The sequence below is a fragment of the Gorilla gorilla genome, chromosome 9, assembly GCF_029281585.2.
Source record: "Gorilla gorilla gorilla isolate KB3781 chromosome 9, NHGRI_mGorGor1-v2.1_pri, whole genome shotgun sequence".
In the NCBI taxonomy this organism is placed as follows: Eukaryota; Metazoa; Chordata; class Mammalia; order Primates; family Hominidae; genus Gorilla; species Gorilla gorilla.
In genome coordinates, this window is record NC_073233.2 from 24,259,620 (window position 1) to 24,279,357 (window position 19,738).

The following is a 19,738-nucleotide window of genomic DNA, read 5'->3' on the forward strand; positions in this document are numbered from 1 at the left end:
CTGCTGCTTTGCTAGCTCTGACCCATTCCTTCATCTGGATTTTGTGCTTTCACAAATTTAGATTCCCTGCAATCTTCTTGTTTATGTTGGTCCCAGGGGAAGCCAGCCTCTCCCAGTCCAGTGACAGCAGTAGCAGCAATGTCCTAGGCACCGCCTTTGACTCTTTTGATTAGCTTGTCTTAATTACACCCAGGCCGAAGCAGTTCCGGTATAAAGTATCTGGTCCTGCTGCAAAGCATGCAGGTTTGCTGTTACATTTTCTAGCTCCTTCTCTAACTCCAGTCCCTGTTACTCCCCACCTCCTCTGCTGTCCTTGGTTCTGCCTCTTTGTACATCATGTTTGGGCCTGCAAAGTAGTGCTTCAAACTACTGCCACCCCAGGCAGCTGAGCCAGTCCAGCTCAATTCAGAAAAGAATGTGTGAGTCTCTGCTAAGAGCCACACACTGCTTTAGGTGCTGTGAATCACCAAGAAACGAGGAAAACACAAGGGCCTGGCCTGGTAGAAGTTCAAAGTTAGAAGCTAGGAGACAGGAGTGGCCAGGAACAGAAATTATTGACACAAATCAGTCAGTGGTGGGGTTGTAACAAGGGTCCTAAAATATCAGAGCTGGAGGGAAACTTGGTTTTCTGTTTTAACTTCTCCATTTTACAGATGGGGAAACTAAAGCCTAGCGGAGGGCAATTACTTTAACATATAATATCAGGTAATAATAACGAACATTACCAAAGCCCCTACTAGGAGTTAAGCGTCATTCTATGTGCTTTACATATCTTAACTTATCCCTCCAACAACACTATGAGGTAGGCACTATTGCCCTCCCCATTTTAAAGATGAGCATAGAGAAGTCAATACCTTGTCCAAGTTCACATGGCTAGTAAGTAGAAGTCTGTACTGAACTCAGGCAGTCTGGCCCTACACTGCAGTCTCTTTAATGTACTGTGAGATGGAAACTGAGTCTACCTGTGGAAGTTAATGAGAAGGCTTCTTGAATGAATTACTCATAGATCTAATTATGAAAACACTAAACTATGATTATCCAGAGCCAACTAAGAGGAAGCCTCTATTAACCAGAGGTTTGAGTCCAACTGGGAGTTCCTGAGTGCCACTAAATACAAGGCAGCAAGGGCAGTGAGCAGAGCCGCATATTTCCAAAGAAAGAGCCAAACCAATAGGAAAGAACTTAGAATGGGGATTTGTTTGAAAAACCAGAAGCAGTCCAATCATTCTTCCTTTTTATGTCTGGCTTTCTACACATGATGCCCCTCAGCCTGTGAGTTCTTTAATATGCTCAAATGCCACTTCCCGGGCAGGGAGGCCAGCTCAGGTACCTTAAAAAGATGCTCAATGACATGAATCGAAATATTCAGAAAAGGAACTTCTAGTAAACCCTTGGTCAACCAAAAACTTTCATTTCCCCCAATCTCCCCTAACACACATGCATGAGTGCACGCACCATGGCTTTTGGTTAACCAAAAGTCTTCTCCAATTCTGCCACATGATTTTCAGAAGAAACAGTTATCAGTATAAAAATTACTTACCAATTATTGCCAAATTATGCTCTGAGCCACAAGAGACCTGTAAAAAAAAAAGACAAAGAAAATTGATAGATATTTCAGCCAGTATATTTTATAATCATAGTTCTTTTCTAATGACACTAACATCCATTTTTGGCAAAATTTAGGAAGGAAATAGAAAGAAGCATCACATACAAAAGTTACGATTATAATTACAACACATTCACAGCTACATAAAAAGAAAATAAAAAAATATTGAATGGAAATTCATCAGATATTAAAGTTGTCTTTAGCTAGTGAGACCATGAGTAATTTTTTAAACCCTTTCTTCCTTTTACTTTTTGTATTTTTCAAACTTTCTATAATGAGCATATGTTACTGTAAAAATGGAAAGATAAGGCAATAAAGATAACAGTTTTTGAAAACTGAACTAAAAAGACCATCCCTCTCATATGGACTGATAAAATGAGCAAAGAATTCAGTGGAAACAGACTGGTCTGTAGAGAAATGTTTGACTTTTTCTCATCTGTCCACTCTCCCTTTCACCTACCAGCCACACAAACTATATGCAGTTCTTTCAACACGTCATGTTCTCTCACACCTCTAGCCCCTTGCACATGCTTGTTCCTCTACCCAGAATGTCCTCTCCTCTACTGCATACCTAAAAAATTTCTACTTATCCTTTAAAATCTCAAAGTATCTACTAAGACTTCTTTGCTGTTGCTTCTAGGCAGACTCAGGTGCACCTGTCCTTATGCCCTTAAATGTACCCCCACCATAGCAACCATCTTGTTGCCTTTTATCATTGTTTCCTGTCCTCTTATGAGACTACATCTATTTTGAGAACATGGTTGAGTCTCATTCACCTCTGTATTGCACAGATGGATTGGACAAGGCCTGCGGTTCAGTTAACATCTGCTAAATGAGGGAATGAATGAAAGAACAAAGTACATAAAAGAACAAATACCTAATACATAAAAGACAATTTTTGGCTTTCTGAATCCAGAGTTTCCAACCAGTGGGAGATACTTCTTGCCCTTCAGTCTCCATATGTCCCAACTGCTAGCAGGAGGAAGTAACTGGGAATACAAAGGCATAAATGGTTCCCCAGGACTAATTAAGAGGAGCTCTAGACTTTAGAGAATTATCCTGTGACCTTTATCAGGATACTCACTTTAGCTGCTGGCAAGAGGAATGTTTCAAGTACTCTGGAATGTTAATACTGGAAGGGCCCTGGAGATCACCTATGTTATGAGAAGATGGAGGCTTGGGAGGGAGAAATAACTTACTTACCTCAGGTCCCAGGGCAAGTCTGTGACAAAACTAAGACTAGAGCCACCATTCTATCCTCTACTTCTATGAAATCAACTTTTTAAATTCACGTATGAGTGATTCCTTATTGAATGAGATCATGTGTATTTGTCTGTCTGTGCTTGACTTATTTTACTTAAAATAATGTCTTCCAGGTTCATCCATGTTATTATATATGACTACAGTTAATCTATTATATTCTTGAAAAATTCTGAAAGTAGATTGTTTTCTCACCACAAAAATGACAACTATGTGAAGTAATATATGTTAATTAGCCAGTTTAGCCATTCCGCAATGCGTATATATTTCAAAACATCATATTGTATACAGTAAACATATACAATTTTATCTGTCAATTAAAAAAATAAAATAAAATAAAAAACTAAGACTAGAGCCACTCTTATTCTCTTAATTCTCCCACAAGTTCCTTTGGTAGTGTTTCTCATTCTCTCCTAGTGAAAACCACTTGGAAGTAATATTCAATGGTTCTTAGCTCAGGCCCCTGACAGTGTAGCTCAAAAGGCATTTCAGCATTAGAAGCCAATCTGCATTTTCATAGGTGAGAAGGGGCAGCAAGGCTTCCTAGGCTTTTTCCTGTGTAGAAGCTGTGCTTCCCAGATCCCAGCTTCCACAGGGAAAAGGGTTACCCACACTTAAGTGGACTCCCTGACAGTGCTTAATTACCAGTAAGTATTTCCAGGTTGTTTAGTCTCTGAGCTCCTTTAAGGCTGGTTCTGTGTCTGGTTGACCTGAGGGCTCCCACTGTGCCTCACTCAGGACCATATACGCAGCACAAGTTCGTTATATGCTTCCTGGCTGTAATGAGGCTAGTTCCCTAGGTCTGTTACAGGAAGATATTTAGATTGAAGAACTGGAGAAAACTCAGATGTCGAACAATTGGGAAATGCTTACGTAAATTATGGTAGAGCCATCTGATGGACTAATATGCAGCCTCGGAAAATGATGCTTATAATAATAGGAAAATATTCACGATATGAAAAATTACATAAAAATTGTATATGTAATATGATCTCAACTCTATAATAAAGCATGAATAAGAATGGAAGGAGATACATCAAAATGTTAACAATGAGTATGATTTTTCTTTTTCTTTTTTTCTATACTCTGAATTTTATACAAAATTTTTATAATTAGGGAAAAATCTATTAAAAACTAGAAAAAATAAGTGTAATGCAGTTACCACCACAGAGAAAAAAACCCACCTGGGTATAAAATATACATGCTATAAAATCAGGAATGTTTAGAAGTAGTGGGGGAAAAGGATTTGAAGGAAATTTAAATTATAAGGGTAGCTGCATCATGGTGGTAAGATTGTAAGATATTTTTTCTACTATTCTCTATTTTCCAAATATTATTTAACTGTGGTGGCAGTAGTAGTGGTGGCTAGGGCAACAGTAACTGTAGGAATTAAAGCCAGCATATATTGAGGATTCATACGTGCCAGGAGTCATGCCAAGGTACTTTATAAACATTATCACATTTTAGTCATCACAACAATCTTTCCAGGTAAGTTCCACTTTGCTTATTTGAGACATAAGGAGACTGAGGCTCATACATATTAAATAACCTTCACAGCTAGACAAGTGGCAGCAGCAGAACTAAAACCCAGGTCTGCCTGATCTCCAAGCTAGTGTTCTTTACTGCTATATCATGTTACCTTTGTTATTGTTTTAAAGTTATTTTATTTTACAAAATGCGGAGAGAGAAAAGCCCTGCTTCTGACTGCTGGGGTTCACCCTGGGGCTGTGACTGTAGAGCTGACCAGCCTTGAGGACCAGGGGCTTCCAGAAACAAGCCATTGACAAATGTCAGTATCAGACAGCACATTAATGAATGAGACAGTGATGAATTGATTTTGTCAAACCAATGTAGAGCTTGAAGCTCAAAGTTCCCCACTGCTTCTTGCTGTCTGTGTGCTGGCATAGAGGTCAGGAGACTGAACACCACAGGCTGCAAAATCCCAGTGTTATACTCCCTCAGTGAAACTGTATCAATGACCATTTGCTTCAAAATGCTCCTGTCAGCATCTACCCACTGCTCAGCTGCAGGCAGCTTTCTAGAAGATGCTGTTAACAATGGCAATGCGCCCAAGAGAAAGAGATTCAGGACCAGGAAGCTAGATGAGTCCCAAGTCCTCCTCTTTCTGGCTCTGAGACCTAAAGGGCAAGATATTTGATTTGACCTCTTGGGCCTCAGTGTTCTGAGGTGTAAAAAGTAGATAACAGTGTCTTACCTGCCTGCCTTACAGAATTGCTAGAGGACAAATGAGACAATTTATCCCCTTACAGCCATGCATCCCACCTTCCTCATGCACAAATCTGACCATGTCATGCCCATGTATAAAACCTTCACAGGATCCCAGTGTTGGTAGGATAAAGCCTAAAACATCTTACAAGGCCCTCATGAATAGGTCCCTGTTTACCTCTCTGGCCTCATTTCCTCCCTCTGCTACTCATGAACCCTCAAACCAAATAATATAATCCTTTTGTTCTATTCACATCATATTACTTTTCTCTAAGAACATCACGCAATTTCAGGCCTTTATGCATGCTATGCTCCTTGCCTGAAATTTGCTTTCTCCCACTGTCTACCAAGGTAAATCTTTTAAGACTGCTCAGCCGGGTGTGGTGGCTCACGTGTGTAATCCCAGCACTTTGGGAGGCCAAGGCGGGGGGATTGTTTGAGGCCAGGAGTTCGAGACCAGCCTGGCCAACATGGTGAAACCCCGTCTCTACTAAAAATACAAAAATAATTGGTGGGGCGTGATGGCGGGTGCCTATGATCCCATCTGCTCAGGAGGCTGAGGCAGAAGAATTGCTTGAACCTGGGAGGTGGAGGTTGCAGTGAGCTGAGATCACGCCACTGCACTTGAGCCTGGGCAACAGAGCAAGAGTCAGTCTCAAAAAAAAAAAAAAGAAAGAAAAAAAAGACTGTTCAAACATCACCTCCTGGTAAAGCCTTCCCTGACTTCTTCAGGCAGAGCCAGCTGCCCCGTCCTGGCTATTCCCACAGCACTATGTATCATGGCCCTTATCCCACTATGATGTCTGATCAGACTGTGTATGTGTTAGGTCCTCTGTCTCTCAGACATCTAGAAGACTGCCTGCTCAGTAGTCTTTCTGCACACAAACTAAGTACAGGGCATGGGGGTGAGGAGATGGCAGTACAAAGAGAAGGGACTCAGGGAAGGTATATGATCCCAAAGCAAGTATAAGCAGCAGTGTGGCCAACCCAGTCCAATTGGAGACAGACCCTGACATGCACAATGGGGACAAGGAGACAGAATTAGAAGGATACAGCATGAAGATGCTGGGGGCACTGAAAGCAGAGTAGGGTTCTTCTGGCAACTCCAGCACAGCAAAGCACAGAAGACTATAACAGAAGTCAGTTATAGGAAACAGGACCCCACTATAGAAAAAGCAGGTTCCAGCTTGCTGATTGGGGCCTTCTGGAGAAGGAGGACACAACTCCCAAAGGGTAAGGGGTGAGAAGCAAAGGTGGCTGTGGAAAGCTGCTCTGTCTTAGTGCTTCCCAGACATGAGAGAGGTCTGCTCTGTTCAGGGACCTCAGCCTGCGAAGTCAGAGCTGCAAAAAACAAATTCCGAAACCCCAGTGCCAGAGGGATAAGATCTCCCACCCACGCACCAGGCTAGACTTCATCAGTTCTTGCAAGGCCAGTTAAAACTCTCCTAGGGGTGGGGTCTTAGAAAATACAGCTGGACCAGGGCAAGAGCTGACTGATAATATGCTCAGTAAATACATGTTGAATGCATTAATGAGTTAAACAGACGAATAATTTAAGCAAAAATTGGATGAATGTGAAAATGCTTGCCAACTGTTGGATGTGAGTACTTTGGTTCTTAGCAGTACAGTTGTACCTGTTTGTAAAAACAGCTGACTGGCTCTTATAGAATACTTATAGGCCAGGCACTTGGCTAACTGCTTTACCTACATTATCTCATATAGACTTACACAAAACCTAAGAGATTCCTTTGTTACAACCATTTTACAGATGAAGCTGCTGGGGTTCAGGGAAGCAAGGTAACTTGCGCAGTGTTTCACAGCTAGCGGAGGTGCAGGATTCTGTGATCCTTCAGGTTCAAGCTTTCTTCCTCAAAACGGTATGTACCCTTCCTTTTCTCATATAAGATGGAAATAAACCACCCATCCAGTTCCCTTACATCTGGCAAGCCCAGTGCCAGGGACGTAAGGCTGGGAGAGCCCTAGATTTATAGGACCCAAACAACATCCTGCCTGGGGCTAGGAGTGCCCACCTCTGGAATGATCAAGGAGCTGTTTCCAGGGATATTTCTTAGGGGAACGGCTGCAAAGTGGCAACAAAGTTCTGTCGCCTGCCCTCCTCATGGATACCCATGGCGAGAGAACGCCGCCAGATTGTTCAAATCTGAACATTCTAAACGGAGAAATCGGGGCGCGGAAGAGTGGGGTGGGAAACGAACACCGGGTTGTGGACCAGAACTCAGGGTCAGGTACGCCAAGGAGAGGAAGTGAGGCGAGGCCAGCCTCACGCCACCAGCCAGGGGCCGCTTTCCTCTACCAGAGAGGGGTAGCCAGCCGCAGCCCAAAGGCCACCCAGGGTGCCAGATGGACAGCGAGGCCTGCTGATTGGTTCTCGCCGGGCGCCAATGAGCCCGGGCGCCTTCAGGTGCTATGGCAACGAGGCGTACGTGCGGAAACACGTGATGGCCAGGGTGGAAGGGGAGTAACGGGGTTTAGGTTGGTACGGTACTGGGTTATGCTCTGTGCCGCACTGCGAGCCCTTGGCGGGCACAGCCGCCAGGGTGGGAGAAGCGTGCCAGAAGCAGCTCCAGAATGGCAGCCCCAGCTGGCTGGGCAGCCTGCGCCGCCTGGGTTAACAGGGCGAGGGAATGGGCGTCTCGGTGCCGCCTTTGCTAGAGCTCTGCCCAAACCCGGTTTCCATCTGTGTATCTCTGGGGTGCCAACCAGAATTTCCAAACTATTAGAAACGCAGTGCTTGGAAGCTGGGCACGTTTTACAGGCACACTGCAATCCAGTGAGCCACCGGAGTTCCACCCCTAAGCTCAGAAATGGTCCCAACTGGGGAAGGCCATGGCGACACCAGAGAGGCAGCACGGCTGTTTGCTTCTGGAAGAACCTAGCCTTACTAAGATATCTTTAACTCTCTCTGTGGGCTTGAATTTGTATTTTATTTCATATATATGTGTATATATTATATATACATTAAAAAAAAAAGCACATTGTATGTATGCCTGTGAAAAAAATGAGGCTTGAACTAGGTTCTGCTATCTTCCAGAGAAGTTGGGGTGAGAAGAAGAGAGCTAAAGTTTGGTTAAGTGCCTGGATGTCAAGCATGTGACATTATAGAATTTCACTTTACCTGCAATACCTCCCATCTTCACAGCCACTCTGAGAAGTGGGAATCTGTCTCCCTACATAGCAGGCCAGCAAACCCGCTCAAAGCAGTTAAGTCACTGGTCCCAGGTCTGCTTTGGTCCAAAGCCTGTAAGCTAACTCACTACACATACTGCCTCCTCCTCCTCTGATACTCTCCTCTTTTGATACAGAGTGTCCCTGTCACAAAGGCTCAAACTCTCAAGTGACAGTTCTAACTCTTTTCCTTATCTCTCTCCCACCCTTATATTTAGGCTGTCTCCAGATCCTGTTAATCCTGCCTTCTCAATGGTTCTCAAGTCTGACTTATTTCCAGCTGCTATCATCTTAGTTTAGTCCTTTTCGCCTCAGCCTGGAGTCTTAACAACCAATGACTTTAAGCTTTCTTCTCACCATAATATCATGATCTGATCTGTTTTTGTTTTTAGAGACAGGGTCTTGCTCTATCGCCCAGGCTGGAGCGCAGTGGTGTGAACCTAGCTCACTATAACCTCGAATTCCTGGGCTCAAGCGACCCTTCTGCCTTAGCTTCCTGAGTAGCTAGGACTACAGGTACACACCACTATGCCTGGCCAATTTTTTTTTACTTCTTGTAGAAACAGGATCTCATCATGTTGTCCAGACTGCTTGAACTCCTGGCTTCAAGCGACCCTCCTCCCTCGGCCTCTCAAAGTTCTGGGATAACAGGCGTGACCCACCGTACATGCATGGGCATGATCTGATTTTTTTTTAATTAAAGTTGTCACAGTTATCAAAGTCTCATTACTGTTTAACACACATTTTACCACTCCTTTCCTAAATAAACCCTCTAACCCAGCAACACGAGTCTCTTTTCTGTCTCTGGAAAAATCTCATTTCCCCCACTTTTGTATCTTCATTTGTACCATTCTCCCTTCTCCATACCATTCTAAATCCAACCAACTCTACAAGGCCTAGTTCAAAACCTGAGGCAGTCCCCCAGATCACCTCAGCCTTTAGGAGATCTGCCTCCTCTCAATTCTCACCACTTGCCTTGGCTATAGTTTGCTTTTATCAAATCTCCTTTGTGCTTTTAATAGCTTGGACATGAGTATGGGGCATGTCAGTGTGAGGTAATGGAGAGAGTTCTGGATATGGAACCAGAAAACCTGGATTTAAGTCCTGATGCCCCCCGCCCCCACTTCCTAGCCATGTGACTTTGGGTAAATCTCTTTGCCTCCCTCTGGCCCTCAGTTCCCTCATCTGTAAAACGGAATTCAAACAACCAGGTATACCTCACACATCCTAACCTCTGCTATCTACAGAATAAAATTCACTTTGGGCTTGACCCTGTTCTACAGATACATTTTAGGACTTATATATTATTTGAGAACATATGAAAGGAGACTATAAGCATTAGGAACTGGCATAGGTTCACTATGAAGAGTTCTTCAAGCTGGGCACGGTGGCACACACTTGTAATCCCGGCACTTTAGGAGGCTGAGGCAAGCAGATAGCTTGAGCTCATGAGTTCAAGACCAGCCTGGGCAACATGGCGAAACCCTGTCTCTACAGAAAATACAAAAAAATTAGTCCGGCGTGGTGAAGTGTGCCTGTAGTCCCAGCTAGTTGGAAGACTGAAGTGGTGTGGTAGGACCACTTAACCTGGGAGGCGGAGGTTGCAGTGAACCGAGATCATACCACTGTACTCCAGCCTGGGCGACAAAGCGAGACTAAAAACAAAACAAAACAAACAAAAAAAAAACCTTCTTCAGTATAAACAGTTCATTTCCTTTTCCAATAGTTTACTGACAGATAAGGAGAGGGCTTGAGAAATGTCTACTGAATTAGAATATAATATACACAGTAATTAGGCTATAATATATACAATTAAACTAGCCAGGCAGTCAGACTGCTTGCTTTTCCCATAGTGCCCTTCTAAGGGAATGTCTTCATCATAAATGGCCATGTTGATACCATGCAGTCCTGCTTCCTGGGGCCAAACCTAATTGGACTATGGATGGACACCTGTCTCAATGTGGATTAATGCATAGATTGACCACAGCCTGTGAAACGGCTTAGTGAAAATTCTGCCTTGAAACAGTTCTAGGGAGTGAGTCCTCCAGTTGGTAGCTGGAGCAGTAGCTGGAAGAAATAGACACAAGGAAGGTTAAGATGAGGAGGAGGTACAAGCAGAGGAGTCAGAAGCAGCAGGAACAGTAAAGTGAAGCTAAGTCACCAGGATGTGAGTTCTAAAGGAAGAATCAATAGATCCTACTGCTGAGGGCTCAAGAAGGTTTAGGCTTTTGAGTTGCCTTGGGTTCTAAATGACTTTTCCATTGTTCTTTTATAAGGCATTTGCTTCACCTGTTTTCCTTACTTATGCTAAAGTACAATACAGTCTTCACAATAATAATCTGCTAATATCTCTGGTCCTTGCCAACTAAAAAAGCCTAACACAACAATACATCTGGATTTCAGTAAAGGCATGCCACCAAGTTACTTAAGTTACTCAGTGCTTGTACTGAGAACAAAATGGAACCATGTGAGTTGGACAATCAAACTAAAAGACAGGCAATTAATAGATTCAGGCCAGGTAAACATCCTATGGCAGGCTTCTCAAAAACAATTTAACCCTTTCCCTAGTAGCCATGATAGGTTAAAATTAAAAGACTTTCAACACCAAGTACTAACGAGGATGTGAAATAACTGGAACTCTTACACTGCTGACAGGAGTGTAAATTCAACAACTGCTTGGAAAAACTGTCTGGCAGTATCTACTAAAGCTAAACACATATGTGGACACTCAAGTACCCAAAATAAATTATTGCTTACTTCTATCAAAAGGCATGTCCAAGAATGTTCATAGCAGTTTTATTCATAATAAAAATATGAAATAACACAAATATTCATCATCAGTATAATGGATACAGTGTAGTTCATTCAGAATACTTTACAGCAGGGGTCCCCAACCCCTAGGCTGCAGACTGGTAAAATTCCACGGCCTGTTAGGAACCAGGCCACACAGCAGAAGGTAAGCAGCAGGCAAGGGAGCGAAGCTTCACCTGTATTTACGGCTGCTTCCCATCGCTCACATTACCATCTGAGCTCCGCCTCCTGTCAGATCAGCGGTGGCATTAGATTCTCATATGAGCGGGAACCCTATTGTGAACTCCGCGTGGGAGGGATCTAGGCTGCGCAATCCTTATGAGACTCTAACTAATGCCTGATGATCTGAGGTGGAACAGTTTCATCCCGAAACCATCCCATCCCCACCTCTTCCAGGAAACTGGCCCCTAGTGCCAAAAAGGTTGGGGACTGCTGCTTTACAGCAGTGGGGGAAAATATTGATATTCACAACATAAATAAATCTTTAAGAATAATAATATGAAACTCAAAAGTAGGCAAAACTGATTTCAAATAAATAATATAACTGCTCTGAAGGGGGTCAGAATAACTCTTGAACACAGTACTTTGACTAAATAACTTCTGTTTACAAACAAACAATGCAAAAAAAATTTAACTACTTTGTAGGTTATTTTCTTTCATTGCATGCGTGTATCAATTCTGAAAGTATTTTGTATATATTGTGGGACCATGCAAATGAGGAAATATATGAATGTTGCTGGGAGCCAGAATGCTCACTGTAGTTGAAGGAAACACAAATATAGAATGAGAGAAGGCAAAGAGAAACCCTGTGGATATCAGGTTAGAATTAGAGTTATCAGTATGAACTCACAGTTTTACACACACACACACACACACACACACACACACACACACACACGCGCGTTGAGTTAAACCAACATGAAATTGCCTAGCAGCACTGACACCCCAGCAGCAATGAGTTTACTTGGTGCACAGACCCTGGCTTTTAAATACCATTCAACTAAGAGGGATCAGAGCTCCTCAGAGAAAAGGCTGATTCTAGGGTTGGGATGAGGAAAGAACAGTTTGAGCCTGGAACATGTATTTGTACCACGAAGTAAGAAAGTGATAAAAGAGTAATGGAGACATGTCAAAAGGAAACTAGCCAGCCTGAAACAGCTCCCACTAGCTAAATCAGGGAGAACTTGAGCTCCAAAATGAATACTGACAGTAGATTATAGCCCATCGAATAAAATAAAAATCCACTGTATATACTGAGCAATAAATAGATAGGGAAGCAGGGAAAGCTCTTTCTTATAGTAGGATGCCAAAAATAATAAATGTAAAAGAATAATTGGGCTAGAAAATAATTTTGCAATCATTAGTTAATTCAGACAAGAATCATCAATGCATGTTAAAACTACTGGGCAAAAGTCTGAAGAGGAAAAGGATATTCACATAGTCTTAAAGTATCTCTTCACAGATTACTTCTTAATTACAAAGGATAAATGGTAGCCTTATAGCAGAGAAAGGAGGCAAGCACCACCTTACACAAGAAATGTAGGTTAGAATCACTAATAATGTGCCAAACTGACAGCAGGTGCCTCCTCATATGATGCACTAAAGACAGACACAACATCACTTATTTAGTATTCCTGCCAAAAGTGCGTAAGTGAAATCCAATCATGAGGAAAAATCAGATAAAACCAATTGAGGGACATTATATACAATACAACTGTCCTTTACTCTTAAAAAATGTCAATGTCATAAGAGATAAAGAAAAGCTATTCCAGAATAAAGGAGGCAAGGAGACATGACAACTAAATGCAATATATGATTCTGAACTGGATGCTAGATCAAAGTGAAAAATTGTCATAAAAGACATCATTGAGACAACTGGAAAAATATACAGAAGCTCTGTAGATTAGATAAGAGTATTCTATCAATGTTAAATTATTTTAAAAAGAGAGAGGACACAAATGCGGCAAAATGTTAATACATTCTGTGTCTGGGTGAAGGGATTTGTGGAATTCTTTATATTATTCTTGCAACTCTTCCGTGAGTTTGAAATCATTTCAAAATAAAAAGTTAAGCAAAATTCATCTGTGGTGAAAGTTTAGAATAATGGTTATTTTGGGATAGGTATATCCAGGAAGCTTACTGAAGTGCCTAATTTGGGTGATTACATGGGTGCATACAAATATAAGAGGTCACTGAGGTGAATATTTAAGATCTGTGCATTTTACTGTAGGTAAGTTACACTTCAACCAAAAAAAAAAAAAAAAACAGGATAGCTTCCTTCTTAAGCCTAAGAGAGGAAAGTGGCCAAGCATCAGAACCTACATGAGAAAAGTGGCTAAGAAGGGGCAGCAGGGTCCCAGTGAAGGTTCAGAGCCTGGCTGGACAGCTGTGGCCTGGTGGGGAATCAACCTGTGCAAGGAAGGTAGTCAGCAGGACTGTGATGCAATGGGTCGGTTTCATACAGGAGACCTGAGCAAGTAAGTAAATGTATTGAAGATAATGGGAGCCAGGTTTCTCATAGTCAGGGAAATGAATTACAACTGAAAGAGTGAGATATAGAAGGAACTCTGTAGTGTTGCATTGTAACTAAAGACACTGGTGTGAACTCATTGTTTTCAAGGCAGACAGAGAAACAGAAATATATATAGAAAAGTAGGGCTGTGTGTGTGTGTGTCTGTGTATGCACAAACTCATGTTTTTCTCACGTTTTCTTTCACATGTTTTCTCAGCTTTGTCCACTGAGGGAGCCTGTGAGCAGCAATCTCCAATGATATAAGCACACCCAGACCTGAGACTGATGGACTGATTGATTTTTTGTAGAGACGGGGTCTTATGATGTGGCCCAGACTGGTCTCAAACCCCTGGGCTCAAGCAATACTCCCACCTCCCAGGCTCCCAAAGTGTTGCGATTACAGGCATGAGCCACTGCGCCTAGCTGATTTTTATTTCTAAAAATCATTCTCCACTAAAAAATTATTCTTGGAGAAATGGCTGATTCTAGGACTGAGGCAGGGAAAGTATAAGATGAACCTGTAACATCTTGTGTCAGAGAGCAAAAAAAAGTGCTCAAAAAATGATGGGGGCATGTCAAATGACACAGAAGCAAACTTGAAGGGGTTCCCACTGGCTAAATATAAGACAATTTGAGCATCAAAATAAATAATGATACTCATTGGAATATAAGCCAGAGACTAAAACAGAAATCTTCCTATGTGAAGCTCTTACCTAGAGGCATCTTGTGGTTTACCAAGGAATAGGGCCCTCAATTGGCCTATCTAAACTTCTGATCAACAAATTGGATAAAGACTGAAGGTTTGCTTACTAAACACACATAATTTATAATGCTGGGAGAGACAGCCAGTACCTTGGATGAGATGCTCTGGACTCAACGAGATGAACAAGTAAAAACACATAGGTTATAATTTAAAATGTGAATTCCTAAACTCAGTTTCAAAAAAAAAGTTGTAGAGATGCAGAATTGGCAAGACATGACTAAAAAGCATTTCTTGTGAAAAAAGATCCATACTTGCAATTTGAGTCAGCAATGTGACATAGCCTCTCAAAAAATAGGATCCTGGGCTGCATTACATTTTTGCCCACAAAAATGAACTGGTCCTAGTGTCCTCTGTGCTGGTCACATCATATTTGGAGAGCTGTGGTCAGTTCGGGACTCTCTCTCACATTTTAAGATACTGAATTTAAGGAATAATAAGATCAAAGTAACCAGAATATTAAAACATGTAGAAATTGTCATATAATGAGCTGCTGAAGAAACAATACATGTTAAGCCTGGAAAAAAAGATTTGTAGGGACGTGGTAGGTGGAGGTGCATATGACTCTTCAAATAACTGAAAGACAGTCACATAGAAAACTTGTTCTGCAGGGTTCCAGATGGCAAAACAGTGTTATTAACATAGAGTGTGGTCTAATATGCAGAAGAACCTTTTTAACACAGAGCTATTCTAAAACAGAGTGGTATATCTTGTAAGGTGGTGAGCTACCACCCACTATGGGAAGCATTTAAGTACAGACTGCCTCTCAAAGCTAATTACTAAAATCCTTTCGAGTTCTGAGTTTCTGTATCTGGCCTACTACTGGCTAGACATTTTTCCTAAGCCACCACCTTCTTTGGTCTCCTTGTCTATCTTTTAGGATCTTTTTTCCAAGTGGGCAAAAATTCTGAAAATAAGTATTTGCATATAGACAAATTCTGGAGTAGGACTATGCCTAAAATGGGGGTGAAAAAGGGGAGGGGAAGCTTCCAGCTTTTTCCAGAAAAACACTACAGAGTTAGGAAAAATGTGAGGAGCACTTGGGGATAAAAAGGAAGCATGCCTAGAAGATAGTAAAACATAAAAACACTATTATAGACTGATTGGATGAATGTCCCCAATTCTTACTCCTCCTCATATCCACATCCTTTGCCATGAATTGCCTTCCCATTCAGAGACAGTTTACCAGCCCGTCATCCTTTGACTTTGGACTCAGCCATGTGACTTGCTTGGGTAACTAGATGTTAGCAAATGTGACACAAGTAGAGATTTGAAAAATCATTTGTATATTTATGCTCATTTTTGCCTTCTGCCCTCTGCCACTGCCATGAGAACTCACCCAGGCTACCCTGTTCAATGATGAGATATGTGGAACAGTGCTGAGCCACTCCCAGTTGTCCTAATCAAAGATTAGCCAAGACCTAGGCATGGGAGCAAGCCCTGCCAAGACCAGAAGAACCACTTAGCTGAGCCACAGACACATGAACAAATAACTGTTTCTCGTAGTAGAACCTAGAAGTTTTTAAACTACTAGGTTATGAGTGATTTATTACGTAACATTACTGTGGCGATAGATAACTGATTTAAAACATCCACTAACATTTGTCTAGCACTGAACGGTTTCCAAGTGTATTCACTGTTAATGCCCTGCAGCCCAAGACTACCAGGAACTTGTGTGTAGTTGAACAGATGGGTTTACTACTTATTGCTGTGAAGGAGAACACACACTACAGGAAACCATGGAGCATCTCTGGGAGGTGGAGGTTGCCGTGAGTTGAGATCATACCACTGCACTCCAGCCTGGAACATATTAGAAAGGACTCTATTAGACAGAAGAGTGGGATGTCTGGTGTTTTATGGCTTGGACAATGTTCATGTTTTGTCTGTGTTCACACATGATTACAAAGTGGTCTTATTTTTGTCTTGATCCATCATGGTCACAGAGTGGCCTTATCTGATGTTGATGTTTTGTCAAGTAGTATATGTTCAACAGGAGAACATCAAGACCTACCTGAGTGCCAGGCCAGTTCACAGCAACACCAAGGCCCAGTGACTGATAGTACCAGGCCAGTTCCTGGATGCCAGGGAATGATTTTCTCTTTATCTGTACAGAACCTTATTTGATCCACAAAATAGCCCTAAAAGTAGGTTTTATTATGACTTTTTTAAATAGATGAGAAAATTGAGGCTCATGGACATTAAAAGCCTGGTCCAAGGTCTGACATATGTAAGCTGTCTGACCTTGGGCATGAAGCCTGTACTTTTTGAACCTTTGCTTCTTCATTGTAAAATGGGTGTAGTAATATTTGCCCCACCAGACAGTGAAGATTAAATGAGATCAAATATGCTAAAGAACCCAACCCATCTCCTAGTATCTAGAAGTGGTTCAACCAATATTACTACTTCCATCTCCCTTGATATCCCCACTCTCTTCATATCATGGGGCCTCTGGAAAACATCTTTATATGGAATCTATATCAAGGTAATCTTCATTGTTGTAAATAAATACTGGGCCTCTTTTCAGAGAGGCTCCCCTACATGAGGCTATTTCATAGTTCAGCTGGTTCCACAGTGGCTCAGCTCTATACAAGCCACTAGTGTCCACGTGCAGAAAGATCTTGTGTATATGCTCAACTCTCATATGATGTGATGAGTACAGCCAAATGGGCAGGGATGCATGGGTAGATCAGCCTTGAGATCAGAAGGCTGAACATAACTTCACAATATTAAAAGTTATGGGCTACATGGAATAAACTATCACTCAAACCAGTGTTCCTCCAGCAAGAAAACCACAGGCACATAGAAAGGGTGGAACTAAATATCTTGCTCAGCCTCCATGACACTGAGGGTGTCAGAGAAATGGTCTGAGTCTTAATTCTGGCCTTAGCTCTTGCCTGGGATTCTGCAGCAGCTTCCTTGTGCTCCTCTCCCCTCTGACCTCTCCCCCACTCTGTCAAAATGGTCTTCCTAAAGTACAAGTGAATTATTTTGCTCCACATTGCCGAAGTCCAAATTCCTTTGTCTGGTATTTAAGATCTTCCATGGTCTAGACCCAATGCAGTTCTCTAGCCTCTTTCCCCAGTAAAATTACCCACAAGTACTTGCACTCCTACCTCATCAAACCCCTCCACACAGCATCCCACCACCCCACTCCTCATCATGCCCAACTTATACTGTGCTCTCACTTCAGTGTACCTTCACCACTCATCCTTGAGAAGGAAGGAGAGAGGAGAAGAAGAAAAGGAAAAGAATTACATGTAGTGATTACTAAACCTATTCTAGGTACTTTTTGTGGATTAACACATTATATCTACATTTTATAGATTAACTGAGAAATAGGATGATTAAATACCTTGACTAAAAGCACATAGCTAGTAAGTGGATGGGCCACTTCATAAGTAATTGCTTCCTCCTCTGGGTCCTGCTATAGAAATAGTACTTTTTCTACTTATTACTAAGTGGTTTTCAAATCTGTCTCTTCCCAAATTATATTGATTATAACTTTCTTAATCATGCGGGATATATTTCATTCATTTCTATCCCCAGTGGCTTGCACAGTGCTGTGTACATAGTAGGTCTTAATGAGATGTTTGTTGAATTGAAGCCACTTATCTGGGTACCCCTCACTGCTCCTGGCTCAGAGGCTGACACATTAGTACTCAGGAAATGCTAAATCAATGACACTGAATTTATCTCTGAACTTCCTCAGCTCCTCACCAGGGTCTTGGAAATGCATTGAACTCTGTAAGTAATGGCTGAATTCAGAGACTGATGATCCTTCAGACGTTAAGAATTTGAGTCAGTGGCTAAACAGAATGGCCTCCCAAAACATCACAGGCAGATCCCACAAGGCCTAGGGAAAAGTTCCCTGGGTGATGCCACAGGGCAGAGACAGTTAAAAAGTGGGCCTGTAGTGTATGGGGAAAGGCAGCACAGCCCCTTCCTGTCTCCATTCTATCCCCAACAACAACAACCAGATGACAGGCTGACTCTGAGCCATTTGTGCACAGAGCCCAAGAATCTTTGCCTTTGCTGCAGCTGCACAGCAGAGCTTGGCTGGGCCATTGCCAGGCATGAGGCACAAACACGTGAACATGGCCCCTAATCAAGAGGCCCTCTGGTACCCCAGAGCCCCTCACCGTAAGGATCACTTTTGATTTTTTGATTAAAACAAAACAAAACGTATTGAGGCCAGGTCCTAAAGCTTTACTCTTTCTGGGATTAAAAAGTCAATAATGAAGATAAGATGTGACAGAGAGATCAAAGCTTATCATAGCAAGTGTATACAATATAACATTGAACACAGCAGCAAGAATGATGAATATATCTTTTGCAGCTGACTGGTGCCACGTAACCCAGCCTGACAGACTCTCTTCCTAGGCACAGCCCAACAAGTCAGCAGACTTAGGAGTGCTGCTGTCCTGTCCCCAGGGGCAGCTTGCTAGAATCCCACTGCCAGAAGTCCAGTTCCTAGCTGAGTGATGATCATCACAGTGACCTTCTTGATCTACTGACATGACTGCAACTTTTCTGGTACAAAATAAAGTTGTAGATTATCAGGTTCTGTTCTGGGTGACATACATACACATATACATAATAATTTTTAAATAAAGTTTATTTTTTTAGGTTATAAAAGTAATATACACTTATTGCAAAGAATATAATAAGGAAAACAAAAACACCCATAATCCCACTGTCCACTTAACACGTGGTGTATTCCCTTTAGTCCTTTCCTATCAATATATGTCTGCATGTGAATAAAATATATATAATTTCAGAAACACAGCTTATAGTCATACTATATATTCAGTTTTATATCATGACCTTTGCCTTTAACAGTTTATGTTTCCCATATCATTGTTTCATTGAAAATGTGATTTTCCAGACTTTATAGCATCATAGGAATATACCTTATTTCACTATTTCTCTTCTATGGGGTACCTACATTACTTTTAATAACTTGTCATTATAAAGTGTGTGGTGAACAAAAAATCTTAACATCTCTAATTATTTCCTTGGGATAAGTTTTCTAAAACAGAATTATTGAAAAAAGGGCTATGAATCTCTTTAAGACAACTATACAATTTGGGGAGTACATTTTATTAGGATCATTGACAAAATGAAACACATTCAGAAGAAAAAGAACAAAATGGGGAAAAGGTAGCAATATTGAAATGATAATATTGGCTAACATATATGGGGTGTATATAATGTCACAGGAAAAGGGCTTAGGAATTTTGTTTGCATGCATTAACTCATTTAATCTGTGATTTAATTCTATAAAGTATACATACATAAGGAAACCATAGTTCAGAGAAGTTAACTTTTTCAATATTACAGTTCATAGGTGGCATAGCTGCAATTTAAATCAAATTAT

General features: G+C 41.6%; 1 protein-coding gene across 6 annotated transcripts in view; it reads right to left on the reverse strand.

The window, feature by feature from the left end:
- The window catches only part of SERGEF (secretion regulating guanine nucleotide exchange factor), a 225,000-nt gene that overhangs the window by 88,461 nt on the left and 116,801 nt on the right, over positions 1–19,738 (reverse strand). For all 6 annotated transcript variants that reach the window (XR_008669777.2, XM_004050772.4, XM_055355968.2 and 3 more), the window contains one exon: positions 1,541–1,577. Coding sequence is in view for 5 of the 6 variants with exons in the window: in XM_004050772.4 (XP_004050820.1) it covers positions 1,541–1,577 (37 nt within the window). In the remaining variant the exon portion in view is untranslated. The remainder of the gene's footprint in view (positions 1–1,540; positions 1,578–19,738) is intronic.